Below are 27692 nucleotides of genomic sequence, written 5' to 3' on the forward strand. Positions count from 1 at the left end.
TCCGCTGCGCCATCGTGATTCCTCCTTGACAATTTTATTTTATATTGTCATTTGATACAGTCATGAAACAGCAGATCCAGTCTTGGATTTACGACTATCAATGTTCAACTACGTAGATTTGTAATTTTGCGCCCAATCCAGAAAACAAGATATCAAGTATAGGGGGAAATTGCCTCCATCGAGGACTTTTTTTGATAAAACTAAACCGCATTTGCGTTACACGGCGAAGAAAACCACTAAAACCTCCCACTGTTAATCTGGCCGCAATGGGACTCAAACCAGAGTGACCACCCACCTCGAAAACCTGGAATTATGAGGGAATTTTTTTATACTGGAAAAAAACTGGAAAAGTCAGGGAAATTTGGATTAAGACCTGGAAAAATCAGGGAATTCCAAAGAAAAGCTGGAATTTTTCTCTTAATTAAAATTATTTTACCATCCATTACATCCACGCTTATTTAGACGTAAATTTATCGTAAAAAAGTTGAAATATCATCAACTCAGTAATACTTTTCTTGCATTAAAATTCCCTTCATTAAAATTCCTGCGAAACTGGAATACCATTGCAAACTCTTTTGTGTTGGGAAATGAATGGAGAAATCTTTTTCCTCTTTGGAGATTATGGGACTATGCAGTTTAAGAAAGGCAAAAATGTGGAAGAAAGGATTAGGATATTTGCTTCTGTTTATAAAAGTAGCGTTTAATTTTTTTTTCTTTAAATCTTCTTTTAATCTGTGGGCTGAATTCATTAATTGTTCAAGTTTGTTCCGATACTTTGGGAGTATATTTTTCTTTTAACAAAATTATTCAAAATGTTTTAGTATTTTTAACTTTATAAAATTCTCCAAAAAATAATTGTTCATAATTTAATTAGAGATTTTATCTTGAAAATTTGAAAAGTTAAAAAAGATGAAATTGAAATCTTGAAAAGATTTTAATCTTTTTTTGAAAGCTTTTGTCCATTGAATTATTTTTTTCTGGATTTCATGATAAATTTTATTTTGATATTTCCGAAATTGTTTCTCCTTTTACCCTGTAAAGCTGCCAAAACCAAGGAATGTATGGAAAACATGTTAAATGACATATAAACTTAGAATGGAATTTTTATTTATTTATATTATATTTATTTATTTATTTATATTATTTATATTATATAGGAAAACAAGACTTTGCTTTTTTGTTCTGCACTGTACAGGGACAGGTTTCAAGTTGGGCAACCAGATGACTAAAATTTTAAACTTAATATTAAGTGAACTAAGTATTATTTCCAAGGTAAAAAGTCGAAGATTTAGAAATAAAGATTTTTAACTTATAAATATCAGTTTTCAATAAGTCATAGGCTGTTAAATGAAGGGCAACATCATTTGAAATTTTCATCCATGGTAAGAGAATCTGTAACAAAGTACAGTTTTTTTTAAAAGAATTCACACTAATAGGAGAAAATAGGGACGCCCGGTGGCTGAGCGGTAGCGCTTCGCGCTGTCGTGCCACAGGTCCCTGGTTCGATCCTCGGGTCGGGCAAGGTTGACTCAGCCTTTCATCCCTTCAGTGGGTCGATAAATGAGTACCAAGCATGCTTGGGAACTAAACACTGGGGGTTCCGCGTTCGGTTGACCACCTGACCGGAACATCTGCTCATGCACCCCAGAGCCCAAGGTCAAGAAAACTGAGATGGGCACAGTAGGCCTTGGCCCTCTATGGGCTGTCGCGCCGCTGAGTTTTAGGAGAAAATAGGAATAATAATAATTAAAGTAAACTATAACAAAACAGGTTATCTTGCACAAATATGTAGAAACATTTCTTATTTTGATTTACAAAAAAATTTCTCAAGACATACTTTTGATGTTTTTCGTGTTATACCAAAACACATCATTAATTGTACTGTAGCACTAGGATTTAATATAATAAAATTATTTTTTCTGTTTAAAGCAAGATTTGATAATAATATATATGTTTATTTTAAATTAATAGTTAATTATTTTTACGCACCACTCAGACACCACTGTTTTTTTTTTTCATTACATTTGTTTTTTATTTATTTTCATCTTTTATTTCACCTTTTCTTTATAAAATGAAGTAAAATATGAAGAGAAACAATATAAATATTCCTTAAGGTTAATTTAAAATAATGTATTTCACCTCAGTAACCTAATTTTTGCAACTATGTTGTACTTTGAGTTATTTATGTTATAGCTTAAAATTGATCAATGAAGTTTTAATATATTTTTTTAATTTAATTTAATTTATTTATTTAAGGTAACTATCTCAGTTTTAATTTAATTTTATTTATTTATTTAAGATAAGCATCTCGGTTTTAATTTTTTTAGTAACAATTTAATTTCATTTAGAACATTTTTAATCAATCATTTTGCTTAGAGCTTGAATAATGTGTGTATTGAGAGAAAAAATAATTTCTGAACATTCTATAGTTATTTATTTATTTATTTTAAGTAAAGAAGAGAAATAATTTTATGGGGGGGGGAAATATTAAACCTACTTGCATAGCAAACTACAACAATAACTCATATCCTATTCAATCTTTAGGTAAATGGGGTAAAAATTATTAGTTATTTATTGGGCCTGTAATTGGTCAACAAAACTGGAGAAGGGGTATTAAAAAGAGACAAAAATTTATTCGGGAATTCATATAAAAATTTATTCCAAAAATTTGACCCATCTTTTATTCTACAGCCGGACATATGTTCTTTCTTGTTCAATGCTAGCTATGCCACTAAATGGAAGTAAAAGCCATATCGGTTAATATTGTCTGCTACAAAAAGATTATTTAATTTTATGCAGGCAATAAATAAAGCTATGATTATAATTTTTCCTGTGCCCAGAAAAATTTGTTATAGGCTAACAATACAGTAAAAAAATTGTCGTTTTTTTTCCTTTTAATGTACAGTGATTTTTTTTTTCTTCAATATAATTATTTTTATTCCAATATAAAACTAATGAATTTTTTCAACTTTTTTTCCCATATTTAAAAAAAAAGTTTTTTATTCCATGTTTTTTAAAATGATATTGCTTAAATATGAGTTTTATTTATATTGCTGTTAATATATTACATTGATGTTAATATATTACATTGATGTTAATATATTACATTGTTGTTAATATATGTTGCATAGCTAAAATGAGTGATTTTTCAACTAACTTTTATAAGGTGGAAAATGTTATAAAACATATTAATCTGACCATTCCAACAGGAAATAGAAGACAATTTAAGGAAGCTATTTAATTAAAAAATAATATTTGTAGCATTAAGATTAAAATTAAAGTAATTTTCAGTCATTATAATGGTTAGCATTGATTTAAATTTCTATCCAATTTGAGTAATTTACGTCTGGCACAGAAGTAAAAAATTTCAAATTAATTATGTATCCTATTTCACAAACAACTGCATAAAATTTTTTATTCAAATGTCAGTTTCAAAATTCAGACAAGTTTACATTTAAATTACAAACAAATTCAGAGTTTTGCAAATTAGTAATAATTTTTGCTTTTGCTCGATTCACATCTGACAGCAACAATTTAATCCATTTAATTTGAACTGTTAATAATCAGTTTTTATAAAACAAATTGTTTTTTGATAAGTTATGATATACTAAATATTTAATGTAAAAGTTTGATTATAAACTTTTGTTTTATAGGATAGTTTTTCTAAGAAATTTATGTAAATTTTTTTCTGACACCATGGAATTGCCCAGATTCCTTGCCACCGGTAACATTCAGAATTAATTATCTTCTTGCTTTTATAATTGTGAACATACATTGTTTATATGATAAACTTTATTATATTTCGATTAGCTTTGAATGTGATTGGAAAGAAGCAGCAAAATGTTCTGATATATTGAGATTAGAGTGGTCTCCGGTGGTTTATACTTATGTTCATGCTTCAATTCTCTCTATGATGGTAGAAGAAGGAAAAACAGAATTACAAGGTACTATTTCAGAAATCATGGAGTAAGATTTATTTTAGTAATGATTATAGAAATGCTTGTCTTTATCTGTAAATGTAATCTATTAAGAATTCTTGCATCTTACATAGTTTCTTAGATATCTTTAGTTAATAAATGAATAATATTTTCAAATTTTCTTGAAACTGCTTAATCTTTGTTTTTTTTTTTAAAGAATTAAAAAATTAAAAAAATTTCTAACTATACAAACATAATTAAAAATGTTAAAATAATTAAAAATGTTTTCTAATTATACAAACAGGTTCTTAGGACACTCTTAATGACATACATAATTTAGAGGAGCATGATTCTGATGATCTTTTTTTATTTAAAAAATCATTTTTGTTCTCAAATATTGTTTGTTAACATGCGTTCAGTGATTATTTGAAATTTGAATAATTTAAACTGAAAAAAACATTAAAATATTTTTAGAATTTAATTTTTTTCTGTTTGTTTTTTATGTTCATAAATTACCAGGCTGATATGCCTTCCAATTATACCTTTATAGCTGTGTTATAAATAAAAGAAGTTTGAGGAAAAGTAAACTACTACTGCTGTGTATATTTTATGTATTTGCAATGTTGTTTATTTCGTCATATCCTTACTTGTTCATCATTTATTATGTGGTCATCAACAATTTATAATTGATAGTAAAGTTTAAAAACACTATTATTTAAGTTGGTTAGGGCTATTGTTTAAGAACTGAAATATATATTATGAAGCAATTATTCAGGCAGTTACAAAAATAAGTGCTTATGTTAATTATTTTTTTAATTTCCATTCTATGTTAGGTTATTCTTATTTTCCATTAAAGGTCTTGCTTATAAAACAAGACTACATTTAAATATCATTGCGGAAAACTTTTTATGATCATAAGTTTTTAAAGTAATATAATTTTATCTCATTTTGGAACTTTAGCTCTTTTTTTCTGCAACGTAGCATTTAAATTATTTTTCTTGAATTTTAAAAATATTAAGCAGTTTATTTTATGTGCTGTTTTAGGAAAGTTCCAAGCTTAAAACAGCGATTAGCTGGTAAATCAATACCTTTAGAAAAGTATGTAGTATGAAAATCTGTCAAGTTTGTGTCCCAGAAAGGTCGTCTGATTGTTCCAGCATTATTAAGTTTAATGACTTAAAACATTATTTTCATTGGTAAATCCAAAACCAGTATTTGATACACATGATGATATTAATATCTGATGCACATGATATTTGTATTTATAATTTAATAATAAATCAAAATTATAAATAAAAAATAAATAATTATAAGTGTATAAATAATTATGAAGTATTCTACTTCATTATTTGAAAGAAAAAAATTTTTGAAAAAAATTGAAGTTTAGTTTTTATATTAAATTTTTGAAAATAAAAGAATATAATCTTTGACCCAGTTTTTTTTAAATTCTTTTTTCTAAATATCATTTAACCATATTCCTTTGTTATAAACTCTTTATTTCTTTATATTGGCTATTAAATTACTAGTCAAAAATATTCAATGAGTCTGTTTATATTCAGTTTCAGTATTTTTTTAACATATATTCTTCATGTGATGTCAATTTATATGAAAATGTAACAATTATCTTATGTTTATTTTTAGCTTTTATTTTAATTATACCATATTTCATAAATTAAATTTTTTTGTTAAAATCAAATTGAAATATCAAAATTAAAATCTGTTAGTTATTAATTGTAATTGTTAAGATTTTATTGAATTAGATTTAAAAAAAACTTGTTTTGTTTAGTGAAAGCTTATTTATTATTACTTTAGTTACAATCTAATTTTTTATTTTAATATTTGGTACCTTTCAAATAATGGCAAATTATTTTGTTTTTAAAAATGAAATTGATTGCTTAAGAAAAAAGTGAAAATTAAATATTTTAAAATTAAGTGTAGTATAATGAATTTCTTTGAAAGTATATTTGCCTAAGTTAAAATAATTTTTTGTTTACAAACATTATTTTTAAACTTTTAAGTTTAGCCTAATTAAACTTTGATTATTTTCTGTTACATTCTTAAAATATCAAACAATTTTAAAAAGTTTACATTTTACACGTTCTACTCTCTTTATTTTCTACTATCATTATTTAAATAAAGATTCTTGATATCAATTTTTTTTTTTAAATAAATTGATTATTTACTTATGAGCTCATTGTTGTAAAAAAATTTGTAAATTGAATATTTTACACACATTCTTTCTTTTAAACTAAGTCATTTATCTAAATGTTGTAAATATTTTCAATTTTCGTTTAATAACAAGTTTTTATTTCTAAACACAAATAAATATTAAAATGAAAATGTAAAGAAATATTTATTGCATTTCTAAATTTTTAGTATATCATGAGTTTTGTTAGTATACCATAGGTATCACAAGTTTTTCATATCATCTTTGAATTATATCACTTATTTTTTTTAAAAGAAAAGAATCTGTGTTCTTAAGCTTTATAATTAGTTTTTTTAAAAAAATTTTATTACCTACTACTTGTTAGTTTCTAAAATTATTTTCATAATTTGTTTTTCAATGAGAAGTTTCATATTCTGTATTTTGTAAATTTGGTGTTTATTCATACGTGAAGAAGATGGCGTTTTGGCTAAAGTTTTCAGTTTTTCACCTGCCTAATATTATACCCAACTACAATTTTTGTGTTGATGAATTTTTTAACAAAATATAATTATAATTTAAATGTAAGTATAATTTTTAAAGATAAGTTTTAATTATGGAAATAATTACTTTAAACCTCAGTGATTTTAAAACAATATTTAAATTGCAATTTTTATTCTGGTCATATGATTCATTTTTTATGATTGGCCATGAGAAACATGAAGAAAATATTAGGTGTTACAACTTTAGAAAATTGAAGGAAAAGAAATTTATGTTAGGAAATTTGTTAATAAAGACTTTTTAAACTATAATCTAAATTAGCTTTCAGATTTATTTTTGATGTATCTAGAAAAAAAAAATCTGAAGTCTGTACTTTGAAGGGAAATTTATTTCAAAAAACAGTAATTATTTTGACACATTAGTTCACTGAGTTCACTTCATTGCTCACTGAGATCTGTATTATTTATTTTAATGAATTCATGAATTAAGTATAAATAATTACCTTATTTTTATTCAATATGTGATTTAAAACTATCCATTTTTTTGTTGTAAATGTTTTACATAATGAATGTAAATGTTTAGTATTATTTTAGTTATAAATGAGAAAACAAGATAACAAAGAGTATTATGAAAATATTTCTAAATTTAATATACTTCTATTTTTTATGAGATAATGGCAAAGTTGATATTTCCAAAAAAAAAATGTTCATTTACGTAAAAAAAAAACTTCTGGGGGGAACTTTTTCAGAAAAAAAAAAAAACATTATTTGGCGAAATTTTTTGCATGCTTTATGTGTATTTTTAATAGGTTATTTGTCTTAATTAAGGACAATTGCTTGTTACCTAATCTTTCCCCCGGTGGGTCAATATTATTTTTGAGCTATTTTTTGTTAAATTGAATATGATTTTTTTTGTGCAGAATTTATTTTTATTATTGTACTTTTTTTTATTTAAAAATGTTTAGCAAAAATCTGCATTACACACAAAAAGAAATCTTAATGTGTCTAGAGCTGCCGTTTTTACTAAATATTCAAATTGCATTTTTAATCTCTAGAATGCAATTGTTATATATATATATATATATATATATATATATTGCTGATTAAATGTGTTAAACTGTTTTATTCATTACACTATAAATTATTTTAACATTTATTCATAACATTATAATTTTGTAACTTGTAATATTTCATTACAGCTATATATTGTTTCTTTTAGGAATTGGTGTATAATTGGAACAGTTTTCCAATGATAGCAAAATATCGCGAACTTACTGAAAATATTCTTTGTAAAATCAAAACTATATTTTCTAGTCTTTGAGATGCCAAAGGTATGTTTTTTTTAAGATAAATTCATTGCAGTTTTGAATGTAAACAGTAAGGGCTAATAATGTATAGGTAGAATCCTTTTTATTTATCTACTATTAATTTTTTAATATATTTGACTTATTCAATTTGATTTTTAAAATTCATTTTAAATTGGGATTATTTGGAATTTTTGTTCTTATTAGGCATGTGTTTCTTCTGTTAATTTGCAGAATTCCGCGAATCTCAAGATTATTGATTCACGGACTTTCGTAAATCAATAATTTATATTTCAACAAAATTTTCTCGGAATTTCGCTAATCAAAAACTTAAATTTTACCACTTACACAAAATCTAGTTAACATGAAATTTATATCTCCTTTACAAGCACCTCTTTTTTTCTTTTTGAGTACTTAATGAGATCCAAAAGAACTTTTTTTCAGCAGATTTGTTTGAGTTTCTATGCTTTATATCTGTAATAACTAACTCTTGTAATAACTAAAACTTTGCATCTGTAATAACTTCTTCGGTAAAAATTAATGAACCACGGAGGCGAATAGAAAAATAATTAAGTTGACGGTCTTCAAAGTAATTCTGAAATAGAAACATTTCAACTATCGTTCCCTAGAAAAAAAAATGGTGTTTTTTTTTCCATTTCTTTTAAACTTTGATTTTAAATATGTAATAAATTCCGATTTGTAATAAAGGAATTATTTAGTCAATATTATATATTTGCTCTCATTTTTTAATTGGATGCAATTAGATTGAATTTTTCATATGATAACTGTAGATGGAGATTTCAACTCGCTGGATATCATTATAATTCCTGATTTCGATGTTTTATTTTTTCTTTTGCAGTTACTGCTACTGATTTTCTCATGGTTTTTAAAATTCCAATATTATTGTGACATGCAAAATTCAATTAATGTATTTATTATTATCGTTTGTTTTACGAGGACACTACCAAGTTTTAGTTGAGGTTTTTAAAGTTTTTGCTACTTGATATCGTCAGGATTTTGTGAATCGTGATATTTTCATACAATATTATTAAGAAGCGAGAAATTCTAATCACGTATTTATTTGTGTAATTGATTTTTCGCAGACTTGATTTACGTTTTTTTTTTTTTTTTGAGTTATTGCTGTTGATTTTCACATGATATCTTAAAACACAGATATTACTATGATACAGAAAATTCAAATTGCACAACTGAATATTATTAATTTTATACGATAATTCTACTGTTGTTTTTCTATCAATTTTTCAGCAGTTGTCACTGCTAAATTTTGAATATTTTTAAAGTCTCAATATTTTTAGTACAGTATTATTAGTTATATATGTGAATCTTGAAACATACATTTGATTAACTTCTTTTTCACCTGCTCAATTTGTGCGATTTCGTAGTAAATACTTGAGGTTTTTATCATCAATCTTTTTTCAGTTATTGCAATAGATTTTACAAACTTTAATATCTTTTCTTCTTTTTTTTAAAGCCACACTTAGTTCAACTATGGAGGAATTTGTTTGTTTTAATGTTTCTTTTGTCTGTAAGTCTTTTATTTATTTTTTATATAAGAAAAGAAAAAAAATTAAGCACTAAAAGAAAAAAACATTGAAGAAAATTCAGATAATTTCTTCTTTCAGGAATCATTTGTCTATCTTATAAATAAAAAGAAATACACTAACATTTATCATGTCTGAGATTGATACTTTGGTTCCTCAGTGAAAAATACAGTATTGTTATCAAGTACTAATTTCCATTCTTTGGAGTCTGGTGTGGGACTCATTTTTTTTAAAGTTCTTATTCCTTAAAATCTTTCTTCATGCATTCTTTTTAATTTCTTAAAACATTTTTCCTCCTTGATTCTTATTTTTATTAATTTTTTAAGTACTAAAATTGTTTTATTATTTTTAATTTTCAAAAATATTTATGTGTAGTCTATTGTACTGTCACTTAGTTTTTGTGCATCGGAAATTTTGCCCCAATAGGCATATATTTTGCATTCGCTCTCATAACTCAGCCTGATTGTGATAAAAAATAGTTTTTAAACTTATATCAAAAACGTTGAATATCGAAGTGAAATTTTCCCTAAGAAATTATATATATATATATATATATATATATATATATATATATATATATATATAAAAGCACTAATTTTATCACAGTTGAAAACTTGTTGCATCTTGACTCATTGTGTAACACTTAGCTGGCAAAATCAGTTTTAGATAAAATTTATTTAAAACTTCATCTTGTAAAATACTCATAAATCAAGTTTCTTGTGAAGTTTCAAAATTAATGACATTGCACTTTTTAAAATGTTCTTACTTAACCAATTCAGTGAATTTTGTGTGTTTTTAGTTATTGTCTCTAATTTTTTTCGTAATCATATTTATCTAGATATAGCGGGCACACGACATGATTAATATTACTGAGAGGTGTATATAATTTGGTCGAGTCAGCGGTACTAATTTGGGTCGCATCAATCAAGTTGAAGATTGTTTCCGTGGAGTCATTTCTTGGTACGATTTTATTTAAACGACTGTATTTTATAATAATTTGAATGAAGTAATTTTTGGTAATTAGCTTTATTTGCTATTGTGTTTTTTTTTTATTTGCACATGCAATATTATAGAATGACTCATTTCATTTGCGTTTTTATAAATAGCTTACATTCTTTTTTGTAGGCTTCCCTATTGCATAGACCTCTTCATTAAAATGTAAGATACGAAAGTCCCATTTGATGCATGCAATGTTATTTTACTGTTCATTATACTTGCTGTCAGAAAAATGACCTAGAATTTGAAATATTAACTAAAGAAAAAATGAAGGTGATAGAATTACTTGCTTTTCTACTGTTCTAAGAAACTAGGTAATTTTTTAGTTTCAAAATTAGTTGTATATAATTGAACAAAAGTTCTGATAATATTAAAAGACAACAGAAGGAAATTTTTCTAAATGACTACCATATGCAGCAAAACCTGGCCAAGTTTAAGGACATTAATTTAGACATGACATTCTTGCAAATACTTTTTTAGTTGGAACAATGGTGTTTGTAGCCATAGATTCCATCTGCTGACAATCTTAGTATCTAATTTTGAAATTAAACAAGAAAAATGTTTTAGTAAATATCCACCGTTCTTTGCTTGATTTTTCAAATCATACGTAATTTTTGGCACACCTGGTTCCATGAAACTTTCCATTTGAAATAAAATGTCTTCATTCCTAAAAGAAGTATTTAAAGAGAAGTGTTTTATCTATTTTTTAAATTACAGAAAAAAATGTATCTACCTCGCAAGAATTATTAACAATTAAATTTTTAGAACCTTTATTTTATATATGTTACCTCACTATACTATAATTTAAGTGCTCTGTTTAAGTCAGCAAGAGTCCTTATATTGATTGTTGGCTGTTTGGGTTTAAATAAAAACTCGGATTAAAATACTGTATAAAACTACTTCAGTATTATAGTCTTTAGTTAACATGCACGTAATTTACCGCTGAATACTAGAGTGATTTACAAATTAACGAATAAAAATAAAAGCACAAATACAGTTCAATTAATATAATCTAGAAACAATGTACAGGTGCTTATTTCTATAACTTGGCTAAAAACTAAATCTGTAGATCATATTGCAAAATTTTAAAATCTTTAATACAAGTTGATCAATTTCTAACAATAACAATTTCTGCAATAACAATTTAATTACAAGAGAATGTATCTTTAAAAATATTCACTCTAAAATATAGTTCAATCAGTAGACCAGAGTCCATCAGTAGTCTACTGATCTTGACTGATAATTGTCTCAATTAAATTACAATTATTACAATAATGAAAACCAGTGTTTGTTTTTTTGTTAATTTAATTTGTATATTAAAATAAAATACGTTGAATGAAATTTATTTTAAAATTATTGATAGCTAATTTATAATTGGTGTGACTAATTCATCAATCCCATTTGTTTTATTAGATTCTGACGCCTATGTAATTACTGGCAGTTTTTAATTTGTGATTAATTACTTAAATTAGTTCATATTAGCTTTCTTATAAATTTTAATCGAAGTGTTTTCCACAATTTACATTTTATTAAGAATTGTGCACAGCTTTCTCCCAGCTTCTTGATATAAAGATTTATATTAGTAAAATTAATGTTGATAAAAGTTTAAAAATGGTTGTTGCATTATTTAAAAATATCTTGTTGAAATAGACTTTATTAATTTTCATGCTTTGAAAATTTAATTTCTATTTTTGTAATATTTTTTCTATGTTTTTAAGCTATATTTAATGTTCATTATTTTTTCAAACTTTTGTTATACTCTAAAAAAGATGATAATAAGCATAAACATATGAATCACAAAGTAGTTGGTTGATTTTGATTTACTTATTAACATAAAGTTTTAAGAAATTTTGTTTTAAAAGAAAATTTTTACTTCCTTTCCAAATAATAGTTTTTCCCTAGATAAGAAAAAGAATGTTGGATATTTTTCTACAAAAGGTAACCATTAATATTTACTGAGTTTATTTAACTGGAGACAAGAAAGTTTATGGAAGTGGAGAAAAATTTCTAATTTCTAATGAAGTATTATGATTAAGCGAAAATTTGATTCAGAAAAAGAGGAAGAAAAAAACTATTTAGTGAAGGATTAACATTATACATTATAAGACTTATATTACATGTTATTATTTAAAAACTTTTTTTTATGAATTTTTATGAATATTTTCAAACAAAATATAAATTTGCTGCATTTTGACCTCAAAAGAATAATAAAAATACTAAAATATAAGAAATAATTATTTCGTGCTATATGTGAATGAATAAAGCTAAACAATACAGAAAAACTTATGATTTCATTTCAAAAGTCCTTTAGGATTTTTTGGTTGTTTAATTATATTTTTTGTGATCCTAAACAATTGGAAATATTTCAGTGAAAAGTGAGTTAAAGATGATATGTATTTGATACCTTTCACTATGACTGAATTGGCATTGATCAAGTTAAAGCAGGGAGATGGTGTAACTGCTAAAAAACTCTTGGAACCAGCTCGGTATGTTGCTTAACATGTTAAATTTATTGTTGTAACTTTCATACCTGTTTGTTCTTATTATTATTATCTGACTCTAAATAATTTTCTTTAATAAATTTATGTCTATATGCATAAATTTATGGATATTTTTTAAAAATAACGCTAACCCATTATTTTTGTGTGTTATTCAGGATCTCCTAGTGCTTAAAAAATTTCAGCATTTTAATACATGCCCTGCTTAGCATGTTGGATTAAAGAATACATGTCTGAATGAGACTTTTGCATGCACCAACATCTTTTCTTATCGCCTATTTAAAATATATGAATGTACCAGTTATTAATATGTTAAAAAGATAACATTATTGTATTTATTTCGGTATGAATCAGAAATATCAAGCATTGTTAACAAGGAATTATTTAACATGAATAGGTATTGAAAGAGGAAAAATCATAATTTAAACCACTTGGATTTTTTTTTTAAATGTCACTGATTTAAATTTAAAAATTTTTTTTAATCTAATTTGTAGCTAGTTATCATTTTTGAGTAAAATTTAATGCTACTTAAACCTATTTATCATTTATATAAAATCTGTATTTATAAGTTTATATATTTTTGGAAGGTAGGGGAAACCATTTTCAAATTCTTTTATGTTCAACGGCAACAAAATACCTTTCTCTTCATGTGTTCTATTCCAGCGGCGGTGCCAGAATTGTTCCTTTTCATTTGTTGTTATCATACCAGAACTGCTCTTCACTACAAATAAAAAAGAAAAAGTGATAGAACTTCTATTTCTTAGCCTTTTATTATAATTATTATAATTAGTTTACATTTCAGAGTTAAAAGGAAAAAAAATTTTTTTAAGTAAGTTCACAAGAAATATTTTAGTAATTTCATGACATTAATTATGAAATCACAATAACATTTATTATGCAGATCTTTTCTATGAATATTTTTGAGGATGTTGTTGCATCTCAAATGCTTCCAATTTAATGATGAACCATATATTTAGCCATCTAATATTGAACAGATAACAGAAGAAAAGCTTACTTATGTCTCTGTGAGAGGCTTGCTTTTTTAATTTTGGTAAATGTCCTAGTATACTCAAATGAAAAATAAAGTGGAAAATGAAAAAGCCAGGAAGATAATATTTTTAATTTAAAGTCCACTCCTTAATTATTTTTAGAATAAACTAAATACATCTGAATTATTTGATTTGCTATGAAATTTTTATTAGTTTTTATCAATATTGCAAATGACATATTGGACAATAATTACTATTATCAAATAGTTAACTTTATAATGTGATATTTAAATTATTTTAATACATGTATATTTAAAAGAAATATTATTTCTAAGACCTTTGAGTAATACTTGACATTTTAGTCAAATATTTCAATCACATGCTTTATGTCTGCAAAAAAATTAAATATTTTTAAGAGGTCACAGTACCCAAAAAATGACCAAAGTATCGAATTTTTTTTATTGCTTATAATAAAACTTTAAACTATTTCAAATTCACTGAAAAAAAATCATCTATCTATCTACATTTTTAAAAAAGTTATGACTGATTTTAGATTGTCCTAATACAGAAACTTGCACAGCAGACAGATTTTAGAATGCTTTTCCACATTGATGATAATTTTGTGTTTTTATCTTAATTAAATCCCTAAGGAATTTTTTCTATTTAAGTATTATTACTTTTTTATCTTGAGTATAATACACTTATTTAAACTGTGCATGGAATAAGCATTTTATGAGGTATTAAAATTTTTACAGCATGTTATATATACCTAACAGGAATTTTTAACCTTTTTTTCTACATTTTTACAATATAATCTATCAAAAATATTCTAATTGATTAATCAACAAATGAATGCACAAAATTGTTAAGATGAATATTGTAAGCACCAAGGAAAAAAAATTTTTTTTGAAAATATGTTCAAATAAAAAAGCCTTAGGGATTTAAAATTTTTGAATTTTTTCAAAATTTTTTAAAATGTTAAAAAAATTGAACAGTTTAATTACTTTTTGAAAATAAATTATTGATTATAAGTTAAATGAGCGTGTAAAGCATCCACAAAATGAATGATTATATCTTTATTTAAAAGAATTGTTGCAAAGGTACTGTGACCCCTTAAAAACATACTAGACATCTAATAGAAATTAACTTAATTAATGCCTGGGTGATTGTAAATAGCATAATTAGAAAATATCTCACTTTCTCCCTAAAAGATTTTAAATCATAAATTATTTAAAATCCTATTATAGAGTAATGCTTTACATACATAATTTTGAATGAATTTCATGTATTATTTACTCAACAGCTAGCAATATTTTGTTACATAGCTTAATTATACTTAATTATTTCAATTAAAGTAATAAATGTATTATGAATTATTAACTCGTATAATCAGACTGAAAAGTTTTTTTTCCAATGGCAGGCACTGAATTTGAATCTAGACTGAAAAGTAGAATAGGCAAAATTTAAATAATAGTTAAATCACTTAAATGTTGCGTCCCGCAGTGGACTGATCGTTAAGACACGGTTCCCAGCAGATCACCGAAGTCAAGCATCACTGGCTGCGGTCAGTGTGCGGGTGGGTGACCACTTGGATCAGCCTGCGTAGGGACCGAGGATGCGCCGTATTGGTCCGCGTTAAGCTATTCTACCATATAGTACTTGACTTCGTGCGCAGGTCGTCGGGCTACGGAAGCGGGGGGTGCCATCCCCTCCGCAGAGGATCAAAATTGTGATGGCATGTCTTCGGATCATCCTCCGGAATGTTTCCCAGACCGTCGCCAATAGCCCATTGTGCAGCTCTAGTGCGACGTAAATTAACAACAACAACACTTAAATGTTGCAATTTCTTTTTATGTACTTTCTATCAGTAAGCTATTTTTACAAGAATTTAAATGACTTATGGAAGATAGCGTATTATCCTTCTGAACAATGACTTTAAGTTCATGCAATCGCTTTATAGCCTTTCTTGCATACTTCACATCCTCTTCCCTTACGATAACAAAGCTTTCCTTATCGTAATATAGTTTTCTATACTGATGCGCTCGACTTGAAATTCTAAAATTTTTGTTTAGAATAAACTTTGTGCAACTCGACCAAGTGAGCTTAACAATGTTCGGATGAATGTTGTTTTCCTTTCCCAGAATAAGATCAACTTGTTTAGGTGCAAGTTGATTCAACACTATTTTGACTGTGATTCTACATTCCAATTTGAATTTCTCTCTAATCGACCGATAACACATCTAGGTCAGTCTCTCCCTGACCCTCGTCCTAAATTCGGTTTCAGAGAGTGACGTGAAATCACTTTTCAAGACTTGAAAGATTTCACTTAAATCGAATCTGACATTGTGCGATTGAATATTATTAACGGTGGCATTTTACCTTAAGTGTTTTTTTTTAAAACTCTATTGTTATAGTGTTCTGTTTGTAAATTAAAATTTTAATAAAATAATTAAGTTCAGAATAAATATCTTTTGATGTTTCCCAGTATTTGTCTTTAATCAAATGCAGGCTAAGAAAAAGACATTAAGCTGGTTGGTTAGAAAGAAAGGCTGGTTAGTAACTTCCTCCTTTATTAATAAACAATAAATGTATTATATTGATTATTTAAAAAAAATTATTTCTTTATCAATTTTTAAAAATTTATTATTTTAGCATTCAATTTCTAAAAATAGGGAGAAATAAAATTAATTAATGTCATTTTTAAAAGTATTTAAATCTTACTTCATAATAAATGATGAATTGTCATGTATCAATATTCAGTAGGATTGATTTTGACTTATAAAACATTCAAAATAATATAAGGTCTCTCTTTTTCACCCTAAATCAAATGCGGGCTGAAGAAGAGAGGAAGAAAAAAAACTATGTCTGGAAGTTAATAAACTTTTATTACACAGGCCTTCGATGAAAAAAATTCAAGGGGTCTGATAACTGAACTTAATGTATCTTTTGGTGCTGAAATGGAAAATAATAATGAAAACTTTCTATCACGTTGCGTTTTTTTGAAAAATTCAGTTTTACTGGAATTTTTATGAACATTTACCATAAAAAAATTTCGTTTTTGAATTGCTTAACTTCTTGACAGACCAGCATTCTACTTAGGTTAAATCTACAAAAGCAGCCCTCTAGGACTACTCTGTCACAATCTCTCTCTAACAATAGCGTCGCGAGAATTTTTACCTAGGTTCGCTGACCTCTCAGAAACACTAGCAAACGTAATAGGGAGTGACTTTAACATCTGCTTTTTTTCTGTGTGTTTCGTGAAACATGACTTCGAGTTCGAGACATTGTAAAACTTTCCCATGTGGCTTTTGTTATGTATGCGGCGAGTATAGTGTTGTTAAAAATTGCATGAGGAGCATTACAGACTATGTAAGACAACTAATGGGGCATATTTTGGCATGAAATTAGGAGACCAGGACAAATCGTGGGCTCTCTATAAAGTTTGTGTGCAGTGTTTCATTTGGAATTCCTATGACATGGAGGGAGCCCGAAAACCACTTTGATGATTGTTATTTTTGTTCCTGCTATGTTCGTGGGTATAACCAGAAAAATCAAAGGCTAATATCTTATCCTGATAGTATTAAATCGGCTATATGCCTTGTTCCTTATGTACCTGGTGAGCCTGCGCCTCCAACTGAATTGCCAATCATCTCTTCAGACTTGAAACATCCAGAAGTTCAAGACTCCGATATTGAATATAAGCCACCTGTAGCCAGTTCACCTCAGCCCTTCTCTCAGGTTGAACTTAATTATCTGAGCAGTGATCTTGGCCTTTTGAAAGAGGCAGATGAATTGTTAGGCTCCAAAAAGGAAAAAAAAACTTATTGGCCAAAGGAACATCATTTTATTAGTACAGGAATCGTGAAAAGGAATTTATTAAGTACTTTGATGAAGAGGAGAACTTTGTATATTGTTCTGATGTTCCTGGATTGATGAGCAAATTTAATGTCATCTACAAAAAAGATGAGTGGAGGCTGTTTATAGATTCATCTAAAAGAAGCCTCAAAGCTGTTCATCATGGGAGCCAGTATGCATCTGTACCAGTTGGACACTCAGTATATTTAAAAGAATGCTATGAAAACCTGGTATTCGTCCTAGACAAACTAAAATACATCGATCACAGTTGGACCATCTCCTGTGATTTGAAAGTTATCTCCATGCTTCTTGGTCAACAAGGTGGATTTACAAAGTTCCCATGTTTCATTTGTGAATGGGACAGCCGTGACAAGACTCAACATTGGGTAAAAAAAAGAATGACTGAAAAGACAAAATCTTGACCCAGGCACCAAGAAAGTTATTCGAAACAGCTAAGTTGATTCGAAAAAAGTATTGTTACTTCCGCTACATATAAAATTAGGTGTAATGAAGCAGTTTGTCAAGGCTGTTCCAAAATATGGCGATTGTTTCAAATACCCGTTCGAAAAGTTTTCAGGTTTATCCCAAGCCAAGTTGAACGGAGGAATCTTTGTTGGTCCAGATATCCGCAAACTCATGAAGGATAAAGAATTTGAGACACGGCAGCAACGGAAAAAGAAACTTGGGTTGCTTTCAAAGATGTCGTCAGTAAATTTCTGGGTAATTACAAGGATCCTGATTATTAGGAAATTGTAATGAAAATGCTGGACAAATTTAAAACTTTGGGTAGCTTCATGGGTGTAAAAATGCATTTCCTTTGCTCACATGTGAACTTTTTACCCGATAATTTAGGAGCAGTCAGCGAAGAACAAGAAGAAAGGTTCCATCAAGATATCAGATATATGGAGCGTAAATATCAAGGAAGATGGAACAAGAACATGCTCGCCGACTACTGTTCGATGATAGCTCGGGATAGATCTGAGATTTAGCATAAAAGAAGATCATCAAAAATAAGTTTCAGAGGAAAACGAGTATATCCTTAAATAGAAACTTTTCTCTTTTTTACGTTACCTTTAAATTACCAATAAGTTTTTTGCTTGTTTTGTATTTGTTTCAAACTTTCATGTACACATACACAATATTTGCTATTTTTTGTCAATCGTCAATTTTACGTAAGCTATCTTAATAAAAAAAAATTAATTAAAATTGTATGTTGGTGATTTTTTCCAGAAACTGATATAAAAAGTTTAAATGCAAGGAACTTATTGTTTTTCTCTCGACCAGAGGTGACTTGTGCGGTCTGGTAACAGTATTTTTTATTCATTTTGACCTATAAAAAATTAGCTGATAGCTCAAAAATCAATTTTCTTTCACAAGATTAAATTTTACATAGATCAAAATGAATGAAGAGAGCAGTTACTGGATAGTACTTGAAAAATTGTTTGAGAAAATTCCTTTCCAAATAGGATTTTAGTAAAAACATTAATATCGATTTTACAAAAAATCCTAATGTGATTAGGAAAAATGAAGATCATTTTCGAAATCAGCACATCAAATAACATATAAATCAACAATAACTTCTCTTGTATTTTTCAAAAACTTCAATTTCGCAGGCTTGTGTTATTAAACCATATTTTTGTTAATATTGGTGTAATGCTTTAGTTATTTTTTGAAGATTTATTTTTTCTCCTTTAAGGTTAACATTGTTCTTGTATCAGAAAGTTAAGTTAGTTGCTTATGTTAATTTTTTAAAAAGTTAGTTATTTCTGCCATCAGTCTGTAAATGTGTCTGTTCTAAAAGATCAAAATAAAGAATTAAGTTTGCAAGTTGTGAGATATAAGAGCAGTCTAAAAGAAATATGGGTTTTCTTGTTTAATGTTCTATTTAAGTTTTACTTGATGATGTAGTAAAGTCTCTTTAGCTTAATTCATAACACAAATATTTATCATATTTTTAGATAAACTTCAGTTACAGAGTTTTGACATAGTTATCCAGTTGCACATTTTATTACTAGCAGTTTAGATGCAGAAACCATTAAGTATTTCTTTCTCTTAAATCTAAAATTCCAAACCTAAATTGTTATTGTATAATGACTGATCCATTCAATACGATTTTTGAAAAGTTTTCACGTTTGCTATGTAAATGGCACATTCACAGGACCTGGCAAAGACAATTATCAGCTAAGGTTAAAGATGTATATTTACAAAATGAACTATACACAGACTTATTATCTCTTACAAAAGCGAAATCTTTTATCATTTTTAAATAAACTTCAGTTGTTTATACAAAAGCACGAAATTGTTGCTCTGCTGTTTACCTCTTATTTTGTACAAAATTATTGTTCACCACAGTTCTGCAACTAAGTTCTACCGTAGGCAGTGCACCCGCCGATCAAGCAGTTGGCCGTGAGCTCATTTATGTCATATGCAAAGAAAATAAATTTTAAAAAAATCTGTGCTGTGACTAACTATTAAATGTTGTGATGTAATATCCTGTGATTGTCTTGTTCTTTAAATGCTGTTATTTATGTCTAAACTCTGATGGATTCTGCAATAGAAATATTAAATAAGATTAATCAGACACTACCCCTCTCTTTCAGACGTAAATAACCTGATTAAATTGAAAACCTGCAAAAGAATTGAAAATAAGAAACCGAGCATCAAACCTCTCGTAACAATAATTTATTTAATTTTAACAATTTAACTCTCAATGTAACTTTGTAACCCAGTAACCTATCAATACTTAGACATAACTTAAAATTGTAACAATGAGAACTATCTTCCTTTAGTTTTTACTTCTTTTACTAGACTGTAACTATGTGATTCAAAAATTCATTTTTGCAAAACCCATTATAACTATAATACTTGAGTGAACACCTGAATGCTAGAAGATTGAGTTGAGAGAATTAGTTCAACCGCATGACAAGTTAAACATGCATGGAGGAAGTGGGCCAATTTTTTATTGTTAATAAAAGCTTTTTGGTCGACTAGCAAAGCACGAGAGCGATTTCCTAATTGTGGATGTGTGCTCCAATGTTCTGTTAACTGCGTCAACATGCCTTCAGATATTAACACCCTTTTCAACTCCTTTTTTATGTTTAGATTTTTTAAGTGACGAATGCACCAAATCCCAAAGTATGAGTTGGAGTAGCACTTCCACCCAAAAGTGTAGTGAAACTACTCTGACGGTGTCGCAAGTAGTCCCGGAAGATGTTGGATGAGCCAGGTTTAATAAATCGTGGGCATTTTTTATTTTATATATATATAATTGTATGTGTGCATGCTTATAATACTTTCCTGGTTATTAAAAATTTTCTCTTAAAATGTATACTTTTGTGTTAAATGTCCCCTTTCACTCTGTTACTCAAGTTGATTCAAAGTAATGTTTTCAATCTTTTTTAGATTTACAATTTAAAAAGCTGTGCTTTAAGTTATATACTTAGCCATCCATTGAAATTTTCACAAGGTATCTTGAGTGCAATACTAATTTGAAGCAACTTGTTCTCTTCTAGCTTTTACCTAGATTTTTTAAGGAATTATTCTTTAAATATTTAATATAATTTGTTTTTAATAACAATTTTTTTTTAGTATTTACATTGCTGTTTGTTTTACTGATGATTTACATTTGTCCCGGAGAATAATCTCACAGCATTGTCTGCTTAAAGCTTTTCTGTGAGATATGTTTACCAGGACTTCATGTTTCTACTATGATTTATGCAGATACTCATTCGCTTTGAAGAATATCTCTGTGCCATAACAAGTCAAAATTTAGTCATTAATTTTGTTATATGTAATAGATATAATTGTAAATTTTTTAAATTCATAAAAAATAATTAAGCTCTTTATTATTTAGCATAGTTGTCTGATATTAATATAATGTATGTCTTAGATTAGATTCTGACCCACTGCAGAACTTTAAGGTAACATGATTTCAATTTTTTTTATCAAGAAAAATGCTTCTATTTTACAGCTGAATAAGCAGACAAGACTTTTAGCTGCTCCTTTTCTCAGGATGTTGCCACTAGTAGCTGTCATAAACCTTACGTGATTGCACCATCATAGAGTCAAGCTGTCTACCAATACTCTTTCTCTATTGTATAAGAACAAAAAAAAAATAGACATGCTTCAAATTTTCTGATCCAACTTACATATTTTTTTTTTTGTGTGTCCTATTTTGTACTTTTTACATATATGCTGTGCTCTTACTTACCACTAAAAAATAATTAAAAGGGTAAAAATAAAAATTATCAAAATAAAATGTATCTCATTTATTTATCATTTCTTGAGGATACATATTATGTATCTTACATTTCACATGCCAATTCATCTTCACATCACATGCCAATTCTATACATGTAATTATATTCTTCTCAACAAAGATTACAAATTCAATAGTATACAAATCTTACTTTCTGTCTTAAATTAATTATAATAAAAAAAAAAAGTTGTGTTACCTGCCATAGTAGGCAAAAAAGAAACGAAACTTGATTTGCAGCATTTTTGAAAACAATGTACCATAACAGCTCCTTTTTTTAAATTAACTTTTATTGAGTACACACTTAAGTACATTAATATTGATCAAAATGATTCAGAAATTAAGCATTCAATGTACTTTTTATTCCCATTTAAAATATAATTGATTTATTCTAAGAAGAAAGAATACTGTTTTCCACTTTATTAAAAAAACAAAGCATTATTAATTCAGGCTATAAAGTAGCAGTAAAGCATAAGCAAACACAAATAATTCATATAATGAGTATTAAACTCTATTTAAGTTGATTTGAAATGAGGTCAGTATTTGGCCCCTTTTAATCAAATAGTAATGGAATAGAATATAAATGCCCTTTTAACACAGAAAAGACAGTCTTACAGTAACAATATTTTACGAAATCAGACACAAAAATGCACTTTCTCTGAATAAGCCAGCTTTTTTTTTTTTTATTAGTGATGTAGATGTCTGGCCCCCAAGATATTGGGAGCAACCGAAACTCCGGAGATACGGTTCCAATAGTTTGGACAGAAGAGAATTCCAAAATTTGGATCCCTTCATGTTAATTTTTTTTTTTGACTACTTTATACTTTTGACATAACTGAGAACAAAAATGTTTCAAATTCTTTTTATAATTTTTTGAGATATAGTGAAATATACAGAAAGTAAAATTAACATTAATTGTTTTAAACTTTGGACTGCTCTCTTGACGAAACTATTGGGACATTACCTCCCAAAACTACAACGTACTGCTGTGCTAGTTTTGGAGCTCCGTCTTTCGATAGCGCTATGCATACTCTCCAGAAAAACTTTAGTTATATTGCAGATAAATGAGAACGATAAAGTGTAAGCTCGGTCACATTTTCATTATTTATTCATTTTGTACACGAAACTAGCGTTAAGGTAATATATAAAACTTTTTAAATTGAAAATGTATAATCCAAAAAGCAGAACCGTTTTGGGGGCCCTCGGGCTCTTTATGAGTAATTTCAAAGAAAAAATTTTACTTTTGAATAATTTTTGGTTTAAGAAAATAAAACATTGATACATTATTATAAAAGTTTTAATTACATTTTTTTCACCAAAAGTTTAAGGTAGCAATACTTTTTACGCGTTTTGAGAGGTGAAGCCTTCTATTACATTGCTAAAATCTATTTCCTGCACATCATTTTCAATGCTCATGATGATTCATTCTTTCTTAAGTCATTTTTTAGTTCATTTTTTATCAAGTTCAGTATGGAGAATGAACGTGCGCCACTACATCTAGTTATCATGAGTGACAATTGTCCAATGTCACGCTTGAAAAAAATAAGACAAACGTCAATGTATGGAAAAGTGTCTCTGAGAGAGTTGTTTTTTACTATTTTATGCATCTCTTCCAAATTAATCTAACTTATTCTCCGAGGCCAAATCATGCTTGAAATGTTCTAATTATAGCTCTAGCTCTTTTTCATTTATATCACTGGCATAAAATGTTCAAAATTTATAACGGTGAAACGTTAGTTCCATGGACTTTATTTTTTATTCCATGATACGATCTTTCACTAAGAAAGACATTTGATTTTAAACACAGAACACATTTCGCATGCTAAACTATCGTGAAAATATTGCAAAAGAAGTTTAAAAAAATAATATGATAAAAATAAACTAATTTTTCGAGTTTTTAAGCATTGTTTGAAATTGCACGATTAAAAAAAATATTTTTTACATATAGGATCCTATAATATATCGAAAAACACATGAAATAAATAATAAAATGCGAAAAAAAACAAATGAAAAGTTTTTAAAAAAAAATTGACTACAGCCGGGGTTCGAACTCGCGTCCCCTCGCTTAAGGCGTAAGTCACTCGCATGCGGTCTTAGCCGTTGAACCACGTTTATACGGGGATCGTGCTACTACATAGATTCAAGTACCCTCTCCCGGTTAGCTAAACAAAGAACTTAAGGGGCATTTTCTGCCCCCCTATATGATCTATAAAAAGTTTTCTTGGTAGTGTGGTTTGGCCCATAGAGGCAAACTCTCCGCCCGAGTTTTAAAATTATAGCTTTCAATTGAAGGGAGTTAGACGGACTGTAAATTTGAACTTTTTCCCGCCATTTTATTTTATTTTTTATTCCATTATGGGTTCTTTCACTAAAAAGACACTTGATTTCACACACGGAATACATTTCGCATGCTAAACTATCGTGAAAATATTGTAAAAGAAGTTTAAAAAAAATAATATGATAAAAATAAACTAATTTTTCGAGTTTTTAAGCATTATTTGAAATTGCAAGAATAAAAAAAATATTTTTTACATATAGGATCCTGTAATATATCGAAAAACACATTAAATAAATAATATAATGTAAAAAAAAACCAAAAGAAAAAAATGTAAACAATTTTAAAAATTGACCTCTGCCTGGGTTCGAACCTGCACCCCCTCTCTTAAGGCGTAAGTCACTAGCACGTGGTCTTAGCCGTTGAACCACGTTTATACGGGGATCAGGCTACTACATAGCTTCAAGCACCCTCTCCCGGTTAGCTAAACAAAAAACTTAAGGGGCATTTTCTGCCCCCCCCCTATATGGTGTATAAAAAATTTTCTTGGTAGGTTGGTTTGGCTCATAGAGGCCAACTTTCCGCCCGAGATTTAAATTTATAACTTTAAATTAAAGGGAGTTAGATGGACTTGAAATTTGAATCTTTCTCCCACCATTTTATTTTATTTTTTATTCCATTATGCGTTCTTTCACCAAGAAAGACACTTGATTTAATTCAAAGAACACATTTCGCATGCTAAACAATCGTGAAAAGATTGTAAAAGAAATTTTAAAAAATAATATCATGAAAATAAATTAATTTTCCGGGATTTTTCGAGTTTTTGAGCATTATTTGAAATTTCCAGGAAAAAAAAATTATTTTTTACTTATAGGATCCTTTAATATATCGAAAAACACATTAAATAAATAATATAAAGTAAAAAAAAGACAAAAGAAAAAAATATAAGAAATTTTAAAAATTGCCCTCTGCCGGGGTTCGAACCTGCACCACCTCGCTTAAGGCGTAAGTCACTAGCAAGCGGTCTTAGCCGTTGAACCACGTTTACACGGCCATCGAGCTACTACATAGATTCAAGTACCTTCCCTCGGTTAGCTAAACAAAAGACTTGCGGTGCCTTTCTGGCCCCTCTAATTGGTCTATAAAAATTTCCAATGGTAGGGTTATTCGGCTCATCGAGGCCAACTTTCGATCCGAGTTTGAAATTTATAGCTTAATATTAAAGAGAGTTAGATGGACTTGAAATTTGAATCTTTTTCCCGCCATTTTATTTTATTTTTTATTCCATTATGCGTTCTTTCACCAAGAAAGACACTTTATTTTAAGCATGGAACACATTTCGAATGCTAAACTATCGTGAAAATATTTTACAAGGAGTTTTAAAAAAAAATATAATAAAAATAAACTAATTTTCCAGGAATTTTCGAGTTTCTAAGCATTATTTGAAATTTACCGAATAAAAAAAATTATTTTTTTGTATAGAATTCTTTAATATATCGAAAAACACAATAAATAAATAATATAATGTAAAAAAAAAATATATATATATATAAAAAATTTTAAAATTTATCCTCAGATGTGGTTCGAACCCGCACCCCATCGCTTAAGGCGCAAGTCACTAGCATGCAGTCTTAGCCGTTGAAATACGTTTATACGGAGATCAGACTACTTCATAGCTTCAAGTACTCTCTCCCGGTGAGCTAAAGAAAAGACTTAAGGGGCGTTTGCTGCCCCTCCCCTAATAGGTCTATAAATATTTTCCATTGTAGGGTGGTTCGGCTCATAGAGGCCAAATTTCCGCCAGAGTTTGAAATTTATAGCTTAATATTAGAGGGAGTTAGACGGACTTGAAATTTGAACCTATCTCCCGTCATTTTATTTTATTTTATTTTTTATTCCATTATGCGTTCTTTAACCAAGAAAGACATTTGATTTCAAACACAGAACACATTTCGCAATGTATAATTTTCAAACTCTGCCAGAAAATAGAGTTTTATATACCAAACAATCGTACCAAAGGGGATTTTTATACACTAATTAGGGGGCACATAGAGGGCCAAAATAGAGTTTGTCAATTAACCGGAAGGAAGTTTTTTTAAGCTATATATTCGAGGAAGCATCGTGTGAGTCGTGGTGTGGTTGTTACCGCTATGGGTAAAGAAGTTTGTAGACGCGGTGGTCAGGGGTTCGGTCCAGGTCACGGATTAATTTTTAAATTTTTTTTTCTTTTTACTTTATTTTATTTTTTGAAATTTATTTTTCGATACTTCAACGTGAATAAAGTGTTATATAGATAAAAATAATTATTTTTCTTATGGAAAGTGGGATTAATAGCTGAAAAAGGGATAAATTTCGTCTCCGGAGCTACGCACACCACTCACTCCGTAACTCCCTTTAACATTAACTTATAATTTTCAAACTCTGCCAGAAAATAGAGTTTTATATACCAAACAATCGTACCAAAGGGGATTTTTATACACTAATTAGGGGGCACACAAAGGGCAAAAATAGAGTTTATCAATTAACCGGAAGGAAGTTTTTTTAAGCTATTTATTCGAGGAAGCATCGTGTGAGTCGTGGTGTGGTTGTTACCGCTATGGGTAAAGAAGTTTGTAGCCGCTGTGGTCAGGGGTTCGGTCCAGGTCACGGATTAATTTTTAAATTTTTTTTTTCTTTTTACTTTATTTTATTTTTTGAAATTTATTTTTCGATATTTCAACGTGAATAAAGTGTTATATAGATAAAAATAATGTTTTTTCTTAGGGAAAATGGGATTAATAGCTGAAAAAGGGATAAATTTTGTCTCCGGAGCTACGCACACCACTCACTTCGTAACTCCCTTTAATATTAACTTATAATTTTCAAACTCTGCCAGAAAATAGAGTTTTATATACCAAACAATCGTAAAAAAGGGGATTTTATACACTAATTAGGGGGCACATAAAGGGCCAAAATAGAGTTTGTCATTTAACCGGAAGTAAGTTTCTTTAAGCTATATATTCGTGGAAGCATCGTGTGAGTCGTGGTGTGGTTGTTACCGCTATGGGTAAAGAAGTTTGTAGACGCGGTGGTCAGGCGTTCGGTCCAGGTCACGGATTAATTTTTAATTTTTTTTTTCTATTTACCTTATTTTATTTTTTGAAATTTATTCTTCGATATTTCAATGTGAATAAAGTGTTATATAGATAAAAATAATTATTTCTCCTTGGAAAAGTGGGATTAATAGCTGAAAAAGGGATAAATTTCGTCTCCGGAGCTACGCACACCACTCACTCCGTAACTCCCTTTAATATTAACTTATAATTTTCAAACTCTGCCAGAAAATAGAGTTTCATATACCAAACAATCGTAAAAAAGGGGATTTTTATACACTAATTTGGGGGCACATAAAGGGCCGA

At 28.1% G+C, this 27692-nt stretch overlaps 1 protein-coding gene across 7 annotated transcripts in view; it reads left to right on the top strand.

The window, feature by feature from the left end:
* LOC147817057 (uncharacterized) overlaps positions 1 to 22024 on the top strand; it is a 41367-nt gene extending 19343 nt beyond the window's left edge. For 3 of the 7 annotated variants that reach the window (XM_087154309.1, XM_087154308.1, XM_087154307.1), the window contains exons 4-6: positions 3811 to 3944; positions 10265 to 10386; positions 12792 to 22024. In XM_087154309.1, coding sequence (XP_087010435.1) covers positions 3811 to 3944; positions 10265 to 10290 — 160 coding nt within the window. In that variant the 3' untranslated portion in view covers positions 10291 to 10386; positions 12792 to 22024. Of the gene's footprint in view, positions 1 to 3653; positions 3725 to 3810; positions 3946 to 7779; positions 7892 to 10264; positions 10387 to 10551; positions 10737 to 12791 lie in introns of those variants that run through there. The other 4 variants (XM_087154311.1, XM_087154312.1, XM_087154310.1 and 1 more) reach the window with 3 other exon arrangements.
* The last annotated feature ends 5668 nt before the right edge of the window (positions 22025 to 27692 follow it).

This window comes from Parasteatoda tepidariorum, chromosome 1 (assembly GCF_982258835.1).
Source record: "Parasteatoda tepidariorum strain Cologne lab strain chromosome 1, Ptep-v5.0, whole genome shotgun sequence".
Taxonomy (NCBI): Eukaryota; Metazoa; Arthropoda; class Arachnida; order Araneae; family Theridiidae; genus Parasteatoda; species Parasteatoda tepidariorum.